Source organism: Erigeron canadensis, chromosome 7 (assembly GCF_010389155.1).
Source record: "Erigeron canadensis isolate Cc75 chromosome 7, C_canadensis_v1, whole genome shotgun sequence".
Taxonomy (NCBI): domain Eukaryota; kingdom Viridiplantae; phylum Streptophyta; class Magnoliopsida; order Asterales; family Asteraceae; genus Erigeron; species Erigeron canadensis.
The window spans coordinates 11,372,858-11,383,379 of NC_057767.1; the positions used below are offsets into that span (position 1 = coordinate 11,372,858).

Below are 10,522 nucleotides of genomic sequence, written 5' to 3' on the forward strand. Positions count from 1 at the left end.
CAGATAATCCCAATTAATAGAGTCATAGGCTTTAGAAATATCTAATTTCACGAACAGAAATTTCTTCTTCTTCTTTTTGTACCAATCTAAAATCTCATTGAGAATTAAAGGTCCATCCAGAATATTCCGGCCCTTTATGAAAGTCGATTGAGAAGAGCTCACCACCGAATCATTTACTTTGGAGAGTCTATTCTGTCCTAAATTAAGTTTCATATTTTGACTTTTTGAGACTTTTTCTTCCAACTTTGACCATAAAAAATTTTGTTTGCGTTATATAATATTTGATATAACATATATGAATTGATTGAGTTTTAAATGTACTTTTCATTGATATACTTTTATCAACTAATATATAAAACAAACAAAGATATTTACGGTTAAATTCGAAAGAAAAAGACTTGACTAGTCAAAATAGGACAATTAAAATGGGATGAAGGGAATACAATATAACATATTATGCAAATATTGTTAAGGATGAGTAAAAAGGGTTGTCAGGTAGGATTTACCGCATAGTTTAGTTTTTTTTATCAACATATAATTAAACAGGATTGTTTGATCGTATAGTAAAAGGCCTTTGTAACGTTATATTCATCAAAAACATGGGTGAGCGAACACTTTAAGGCTATATCAGGATTGGAACTCGGGGTGTGCACCACAATTCTATACGATGTTGCCGGTTTTTATGACGTTTAAAATAAATCGGAAAAAGAACTATACTTTTTAAAGACGTGTCGTTTTTACCTTCAAAGTTTTTTTTTTATAACTTTTTTCATTTGATTCCTCTGTTTCACTTTCTAGGATTTCATCTCCGGGTTTGAATAGTATAACCGGGGTCCGGGTTACACATCGTTAGTTTTAAAAAAAAAATTGAAAGATTGTTTACTCTATTGGTAATTTTGATACTATATGTAGTTGCGATAATATAACCAAATATTTTTTGGTATTTCACGAATTTATTCCTTTTTATATAGTATACTAAGTGAAATATTCATTTAAAAACAAAAATGTATGTGAAAACTAAAAAACCGGCTAAAAAATACTTTGATCTGAATGTAACACAATGTGTTTTAATTGTGTTTTTTAAAAGCACAATGTGTTTAATTGCGTAATCTAAAAACACATTGTGTTGAGTAATAAATCACAATGTATTTTTTATAGCGAGTGAAAATCAGAAAATTGTTCAAACTGTGATATATAAACTTCACACAATGTGTTTTCTAAAAAAAAATAAAAAACACATTGTGTTAAATTCATATCACATTGTGTTTTGACCAGTTTTCTGATTTTCATGAAAATTTTAGTTTTCAAATGATCACAACCTACTACACTAATACAAATACATTACTATGTTTCTATACGCTGGAGTCATTTGACTTTGCATAATCAGCAGATAACTTATTTCAAAACGTACATGCTATGCTTGGATAATTGTGTTTAGCTGATGTGTTTAATCAAAAAGAGTGTCCAAATAGTAAAGTATCATTATAGATATGTGGTTATCGATAGATCGATGTCTGTTGTAATGATTTCTTTGCCTACGTTATGAAAGGTTATAGGTTCCTTCTCTAAGTTTTTCAAAGTATGCGTCCATGTATTGTTACACACGTTTGTAATATGGATCTATCTCACCTTTATTAGTGTGGATTAATTGGAGATTATTCGAAAGTCCCGAGTTCATGCATAGTATTAGATCTAGATTAGAATGACAACTCCGTTAAAATTCTTTTTTATAATAATTCTCTTAAAAATCATTCTAATAATCACCTGACAATAAAATCATTCTAATATACTAGCTAGAATTTATCATTTTCCTTCTAATATATATTCCAAATAAGAACTAACATTGATCATCAACTTCATTTGTTTTTCATTTTCTGCATCATGTCAACTCCTCAATCTCTTCCAATAACAATGGAGTCAAAAAATGATACAAGGATCAACAAGATCTGCCAAGATCACACACACTTGATAGAAACACTCCCAAAAGGGAATGGATGGATGGTAGAACACCTATACAACTACAATGGTGTCTGGTTGAACTCTTACATTCTCAAAAACTTCTTGCTTCTCAACGAGTACTTCAAATCTCAACCGTCTGATATCTTCTTAGCATCATTCATGAAGTCTGGCACAACCTGGCTCAAAGCACTCATGTTCTCCACACTTAACCGCGATCAATACACTTTTTCCAACCATCATTTGCTTAAAAACAGTCCACAAAGCACCTTCCCCTACCTCGATAGCGAATGCTATCCAGTTACTGATTTCACCAACGTCCGTCAACCTCGACTCTTTCACACTCACTACCCTCACAGACTTTTAGAATCATTTACCGTGTCGTGCAAGATTGTATACGTGTGCAGAGATCCAAAAGATGTATTAATTTCATTGTGGCATTTTGCATGCAAAATAAGATCAAAAGATCTGAATCCTATCACATTAGATGAAGCTTTTGAGCTATTCAGTCAAGGGGTGACAGATTATGGACCTTTCTGGGATCATGTTTTGTCATATTGGAGAGCAAGTTTCGGGTCCCCAGATATGATTCTGTTCTTGAAGTATGAGGAGTTGAAAAAGCAGCCAGTAATGGAACTAAGAAAGTTAGCTGCGTTTATGGGAAAGCCGTTCACAGTGGATGAAGAAGAGAAAGGGGTGGTTCAAAAGATTGTGGATTTATGTAGCTTTGATAACTTGAGTGGCCTGGAGGTAAACAAGAGTGGTGTGGATATACTGGGTAAGCTAGTTGAAGTGGAAAAGAAAGATTTCTTCAGGAAAGGCGAGATTGGAGATTGGAAAAACTACTTGGACGAGAAGATGGCAGAGTGTATTGATCGAATTACTGAGGAGAAGTTGAGGGATTCCGGTTTGATCCTCGGTGAGTTTGAGAGTATCGGCACTTCTCGTGTTGATTAACTTCCAGATTAAAGACTATCCATAGATCTAGCCTCTATGGGGATTAGGTACTACTATTGCTGTTGTGATTGTTGTCTAACATCTGTTTCTATCGTTGGAACTAAATTACTAAAATATTCAAGCATCCCTGATTTTATGTTACACTATCAACTTTTCTTTAAAGTTTTTGATACTAAAAAGGAGATGAAGCATACCTTACAAATGGATTAGAACTCTGTGTACTTCTCATAAATTGATCAAGCCAAGACTAGATAATCTCAATTACTGTCTCTAAATGCCCAGAATATAGTGATCAACGGGTGGCAATGGTGACGACATACACCGTTGGTGGTGTGTGATGCCTAGCGCAGAGATACCCCATCCTCTAACTTTTAATGGTCCAATACAAAAAATTTTGACATCATTGTTCAGCATTCTCCAAAAGAATCACAAAACAAAACAAAACCAATTATACGTAGTCTAAAGATCGATACCAAAACCAAACAACGGACAGTAATGGTTAAACATGTATTCTCAAATGCAAACTCAAAATTCCAATACCAAATGGTCAGCAAGACAAACAAAAGAACACAGACAAACATTGACGGAATGATATCAACCAAAGTAACAAACCTGGAACAATGCTCCATATAGTCAGGCAGTAAACAATACTTAATCACCACTATAAAAATAGAATTTACATTGATCAAAAATGGGTTATTTTTCATTTTCTATTAGTAAAAATAGGTTAGTTTATTTTATTTTATTTTTTGTAAAAAGGGGTTAGTCGACGTACGGATACATCGAATTTTCACAAATATCACCATTTTATTTTCATTCTAACACTTTTAACTTTTTCAATAGTTTATATGAACTACAATTTAAACTTTTTAGAAAAATCATTCATTACTGCAAATTGCAGGGATACACTTAAAATAAAACCAAAAAAAAAAAAAAAGACTTGCTCATCCAAAATTCTTATTACAGATTAACTAGGTACGTCTCAACCAACTAGGTTGGATCAAGAGGTTTAGAGCCCTTGCCTCTGGAAACAAAGGTCAAGGATTTGATCCTTGCTAAAGGTCATTTTATACCTTGGATAAAGCCTTAAAGCAGCCTCAACTATTGGAAGAGGGTATTGGGACCTAAAACTCACGAAAAATGGCATTAGGTGTTACTTAGTTACTTTAGATTAACCTGGTACACTTCTATATTGTTAGATATGTAAATGTCAAAAATACAAAAATAAAATGACACGTATATAAACTATTGGAAAAGTTGAAGGTATTAAATGAAAATAATATTGTGAGATTTGTGAAAATTCGACGTAACTGTATATCTGGCTAACCCAATTAAACAAACAAAAAACAAACTAACCTCTTTTTACCAAAAAGAATGAAGCGGTACAACAAAATCAAAAAGATACAATGACCCAATAGCAATAATGCTGTGAACAAGATAGGGATGAGTTCTGTTAACTACACTGGCCTTTCAAGTTGTAACACAGTCAACAAGATAGGGATGAGTTCTGTTCACATACCTATGCCACAAAGGCTTATACCTTCCAATCCCAAACTTTAGCCATGGCTTCATATTCCCGTTAAAATGAACCACAGCTGCACTCTCTATGAGCCTGCTATCAATATTAATGTCATATCCGAGTCCCAACACATGCCATCTTCGGTCCAGTGGCTCGGTGCGTCCATAAAAGGTTAAAAGTCCGGCTGGCAGAGTCCCTAATTTCCATAGGTTCCCATCCGCATTCTGTTCTTCCCAATAATGATACATGCCTGTCAAGTTAGCATTTCTCCAAGCCACCAAATCAAAGACATTTAACCCAAAAGCCCACCCACAACCCTGAGGGTCAATCTTGGAACTCAACACCGGGTTCGAGAAGTTAAGATATTTATATAGTCGGTGAAAAGCTTCAAGGCACGTTTCAACAGCTCCATTAACATTACCATGAAGATCTAATAAGAAAAGAGGTGTTAAATCTTTCTGAACAATGACATCATCATCAAGAAACACAACCTTCTCAAGATGAGGGTAGATCTCGGGGATGTAGAACCGAAGATAGTTTAATAAAGATCCATACTTTTGGTTTGAGGTTGTCGGCGCATTTACATCTTTAGACTCTTCAAATGAGTATCCTAGAAAGTCGACTTTTTGTAACTGTCGAACAACGGGAGAGTAAGAAGCATTCAACCAAGTAAAATCTTCGACTTTTTGAACCTGAATCATTGACTCTTTAAAGTCATTAGTAACAAACCATGCTTGCATGGCGGCATAATTGGCTCCATTCGTGACTATGTGAAACACAAGTTGTTTGGGATGGTCAGCATTTGAAACGGTAGAGTTAATCACAGCAGAAACTGCCAACAAATTATCGGAAAACAAGCAAAAATGGTAAAGACTGTTGTCCAACAATCTTGGAGAATTGTTATTCTCTTCTGCAAAGACCGGAATCGTCTTCTTTGTAAACCAATCAGCCAAAAGTTTAACACTTACACAATGAAGATCCTTGGGGAGCGATTCGGCTGCTAAATTTCCAAAAAACACACTTTGAACTGTGGCTGCATTGGCACGTTCTTCAAGAGCCTGAATGTGAGACTTCATGGTCATAATCGTAGTTGCTACATCATAATGCGCATCTTGGGATTTGTAAATGAGAGACGCTAAGCTACTAATGAGTGGTTCGGCTTCTTTTTGTGTCATTGTGTCCCCCCTCATAGCAGCTTTTGAGAGCAATAACTGACAATATCTTATCTTTGAGCTTAGTTTCCAAGCAAGATTAAGGTTATTGTGTTCTTTTGCAATGACTACATAGGCTTTTGCCAGCGCCATTTGTTCAAGTAGTTGTCTGGCATATGAATTGGCGCTAGCTATTTCCATTGTTAGATTCAGCTTGTTGCGATTAACCTGTACGCTTCTTACGTTTCTCTCCTGAACATATTTAAATTAAAAAGTGATTAGTCGAATTGAGATCTCGAAAAACTAAAGAGTCAACTAATTCAGTAGTAGACATGGCAATGTAGGCTAGTTAGGAAATGCGTTGAAACGAGGTCAGAAAAATAAAGCTAATTGCTGTGCAAATAGAATGGAGTCAGATCGTTTGATTTCTTAGTCCCATATTCTGATAATCAATTACATAAATTTATTTCAAATACTATATTATTTTTCATGTAACTTTTGAAATTGAACCATTTATAAGGACGAACACATTTAAAGTACTCTTTGGGCAAGTTTCAACCAGTTTTCTTTCTAAATAAAGTTTTGTTTTTGTGCATTGCATCTGTCAGAGACAAAAAAAATATATATATTTAAAAAAATGACCATTTAATAAGCAAATGGGTCGAAATTGCCATCTAAATATGTGTATCATATAATGCATGTCATCTACGTCAAAATTAGATACCTAGCCCTGAAAAATATTTACAGGAAACCAGATACAAAGGCACGGCAATTACATAGCTTGGCAAGTTTCTTGTAATGCGTGTGAACTTGGTAGTACACCAACAATATGATTATATGGTTATTCGATTATTTAAATAATTAGGTAGAAAAAAGAGAAAACAAACTATCTTCTGAACTATCTAAAATCTTGGTCAAGTCCATGAAGCATTATATGATATTCAATAGTAATGGAAAAGAACCATCAATGTCTCGAGAAATAAATGCTAACATATATCCGGATAAGTGTGTTGCATCCTAAGTTAGTAACTACAAACTTGTTCCAAAGTAAAACTTAAAAATGTTCAAACAATGTTTGTAGCAGAAAAGGCTTAGCTGAAGTAGATGTTAACTTCTTTTTGAATAACTTAAGGGTCCCGGAGTAAATGAGTAATGATGGAAAAACAAGTTTATGTTGGTGCTAGGTTTGATTCCTCACATCAGAGCACGTTGATTTTTTTAATTAAAGGTATAGAACTCAATTTAAAATCAATCATGTTATACCTGTATCAGAATGAGAAAACAAAACACTACTAATTAGTTTCTTAGAATTTAACACTGAAAACTAAAAGTCAGGTAGTACAAATCGAAGAACAGTTTCCATAAACAAGCAAGACCAATTAGCCCCACCAAAACCTAGCAGAGACATCCTTCTAGAGTTTTACAAGTGTTGTAACGCAAACCATTATAACATAGCTTGAGCCAAAAAGAATACGTTTCCATGATTGGAACAAAAAAATGTCACAGAAACCATCTAGGGTCATGCAATAATAACTAGATCGATTTGTGTCCTACCTTTTAAGTGAACTAAAACGATGTCAACTTTAAGTAGTTTTACCAAAGAATGTAAAGTTAATTATTTGCGTTTTACTATTATATATGCTCTAACAAGGAAGTTCTGAAATTTAAAAGGCATATCACTAGTTAAAGTCACTATCTAAAACTGCACATGAGCCTATCTATTTCAATGGTCTTCTAGATAAGTAGACACTCGATAAAAGTACAGAACTTCGCTATATTCAAACATGTTCAACCCAGTTTGGAATGATAAACAAAAACCATTAAACATCACTAATTACTAATTACTAATTACTAGATACACACATTTACAAACACTGGCCGGAGGTCCTTGAAGAAGCAGTCTCTATACCTTTGTGGAGAGGCAAGACTATCTACATCTCACCTCCTCCATACCCGCTCATAAAGGGATTGAGTAGTGTTGTTGTTGTACACATTTACAAACATATAAAAATAACAATCATTAGTCCTTCAGTTATACAACATCAAAAGAAAAAATTAAAGCAAACATAAATACTAATGCAAAATTTAGATCTCCAAAAGTAAGATGAGTAGAAGACCAAGTAGCAAAGACCAGAAAGATAGTTTCCAAAAACAATCAAAACCAATAAACCCCACCAAAAGTAAACGATCAACAGTAAGCAAAAACAATCTTCTACTTTAAGAACTACTACATTTGTAACTCAATATTTTACTAACCAAAACAAGAAGAATTACCACTAATATACCTCTTTTTGTAGCTAAAGGAATCCTTTTTTATAGGGGCAATTAACAAAATGTTAATAACTACATAAGAGAATGCAATAAAAACAAAGTGTGATTTGTGTCATGCACTCATGCTTTTTACATGTACCTAATAATGCAAATATTTCTTTTGATTGTTTATGTTCTAACAATTAAGCTTAAATCTTAAAAGGGTATATCACAAGTTAAAGTCACTATTGAGGGAATATGAATAACCCCATGACCACTAATTGTACACTTGTACGTAGGAGAAGAAGGCCACCCCTTTGGGTGGCTTAATCTCACAACATGAAAAGAGGGGGGAAGCCGGCGTGTATAGAGGAGAATGTGAAGATGGGTGTGATAAGTGGGTCCCAAAACATGCTATCTAACCATACCACCAAAAGTAGATGTTTGAGTTCCGTGTGTGATACTAACGTGGCAATAAAAAAAATGTGATCCATACCCGATACTATTAACATTTCAAATAAATTTATGTAAAAAAAATCCAGTCTATGCTTAATAAAGCTTAAAAAATGCACTCAGGGGCGTCCTAAAGTTGTTAGAACTATTGTTTTAGGCTCCCAATATTACAAGGCTCCGGTTTCGTGTGTTTTTGTGAGCAGACGACTCGAAATTATGTTTAAGCTCGAGTATACGCGTTATTAATACCTAAATATCTAAACTAATTACTTCTAAAAAGTTCAACTTTATACACTTCATATATAGACATCAACCAAACAAAAAAAAATAGTAAACTAGATTCCTAAAATAAGCTACAAAACACCAAGAATCCATAACTTTGCTATTACTTGATACCCAAGTTTATTAGTATAACTAAAACTAAGCAAATAAAACATGAAATTAACAATTTTATATATATATTTGGGTATGTAATAATTCTTACCATTAAAGGGTGGTGATCAATAGGATCATGATAATGATAATTATGTTGAAGAAGAATAAGAATAAATCCAGCAACAGAGAAGAACCCAATAAAAACCCAGATCCATAATGACAGCGGCCGTCGAACACGGCGGCGGTAATCGGCGGCTTTCCGGCGCATATTTACAATCAGAATCAAATCAATAAGAGCTAAAGTGGATCATATTTGATTATTTAATGATAAAGTTTGAGTCTTTATTGAAAACCCATCAAGGAATTGATGATTAAATGATATGGGTGATGCTAATTTTGATTAATTTAGTGATTCTTGAGGTGTTTGTGTGTGTTTTTTAAGGTGGTGATGAAGAAGAAAAGATTGTCGGTTTGGGGGGAAATGAAGAGGAATGTAGGAGTGGTGGCAGAGTGTGTAGACTTGTTTTCGTTTTTGTTCGTTATGATAGATGTAGATGGAAAGAAAGAGATGCAAGAAAAATGAGAGTAAAACATATGGAGGTAACATGTGAATTATATGTGTTTCGATTTTCGAACAAGTGAAACTTGATGGAAACTTGGTCAAGGTTATCCTAATTATCTTTTTTTAAAAGCGAATTTTACTTAAAATTTGGTGTCATGATTCAATAACAGAATGTTTAGAATCCATTGTCTCAACTGGGTGTGCGCTATAAAGCTTTTTCGAAATAAAAATGTTTATTTTAATCCGTTCGAAGGCACGACGATTAATAGGGTAGACTCTGTCTTCTCAGACTTGAACCTGAGTATACCCAAGACAAACCTCACAAAAGGACCTCACCAAGGCTTGAACACAAGACTTATTAAACGAAGGGATAAGCTTTCAACCATTGAGCTAATGTTCAAGGTCAAAATTATTCTAATTATAACTGGCTTTATACCCGGCCTTTGGCCAGGGATAACTACGGTACAAACTCGAATCCGACTATATCAATAGTTACCATCAAACTTAAGCATAATTTAAAATGATTAATTAATAAGTTTTGTAGTGTAAGTTAGAAAAAGAAAAATACACCATTTATCTCAATATAACATGATCTAAGTTAAAGGAAAATGCATATATCATGTTTTATAAGTATGTTTGGTTAAGTGTTTATTTTCCAATCAATGGGATTGGTGACCTTTTGGTAAGGTTTTTGAATTTGAGAGAATCTACATGTGTTTGAGTGTCACTTTCTCATTTTTTGAGTAGATTAATAGAGATTTTTTTAGAATTCTGAATTTCATCCTAGACATGCGTATAATTAAAGAATAGGAATAGATTAAATTGTCTAACTAAAAAATAAAAATTATTTTCCAAATTATTATTATTATACTTACTATACAAACATAATATAATACAGAATATCACACACACAAATAGCTAATTTTTAAATATTGATAAACAATAAATTACCAATTTAAACTATAATTTTTCAAATAGTTATCTAACTTAAGTAAAAAGATTTTGAATTTTAAAAGTTTGAACATATTATTATTATTATCAGTATACCTATTTTTAAGGGAGAACATCATATTTATTCTTACTAAACCTGAAAATAACGTATTTATCCACTTAAATCTCTTAATATCATATATACCCAATCTAAACCTTAAATCGTTCGTATTTACCCATTTTATAAATAAAAATATTGGTAATCTTAAGACTTAACAAATACTCGTATAAAACAAATCTTCTTCTTCTTAATTTTTTACTTTTATTAATATTGGTAACATTAAGACTTAATTAATGAGCAAATCATGA

At 33.1% G+C, this 10,522-nt stretch overlaps 2 protein-coding genes across 2 annotated transcripts; one reads left to right on the forward strand and one right to left on the reverse strand.

Annotated features, from left to right (window-relative positions):
* The first annotated feature begins 1,881 nt into the window (after positions 1–1,881).
* Positions 1,882–3,034, forward strand: LOC122606832 (flavonol 3-sulfotransferase-like). The gene has a single exon (XM_043779704.1). The coding sequence runs from the start codon at positions 1,882–1,884 to the stop codon at positions 2,911–2,913; it is 1,032 nt and encodes a 343-aa protein (XP_043635639.1). The 3' UTR covers positions 2,914–3,034.
* A 1,143-nt stretch (positions 3,035–4,177) lies between these two features.
* On the reverse strand, positions 4,178–9,242 carry LOC122606830 (hexosyltransferase GAUT11). The gene is made up of 2 exons (XM_043779703.1): positions 8,771–9,242; positions 4,178–5,835 (listed from the first exon to the last, which is right to left on the reverse strand). Exons 1-2 carry the CDS (start codon positions 8,927–8,929, stop codon positions 4,384–4,386), a joined length of 1,611 nt encoding a protein of 536 aa, XP_043635638.1. The 5' UTR covers positions 8,930–9,242; the 3' UTR covers positions 4,178–4,383.
* Between the last annotated feature and the right edge of the window lie 1,280 nt (positions 9,243–10,522).

Excerpts from the sequence above, each read along its gene's own strand:
- LOC122606832 (XM_043779704.1), top strand. The coding sequence starts at position 1,882 with ATGTCAACTCCTCAATCTCTTCCAATAACAATGGAGTCAAAAAATGAT.
- LOC122606830 (XM_043779703.1), bottom strand. The coding sequence starts at position 8,929 with ATGCGCCGGAAAGCCGCCGATTACCGCCGCCGTGTTCGACGGCCGCTG. Across the intron at positions 5,836-8,770 it reads TTGATCACCACCCTTTAATG|GAGAGAAACGTAAGAAGCGT; the intron begins GTAAGAATTATT and ends AAATATGTTCAG.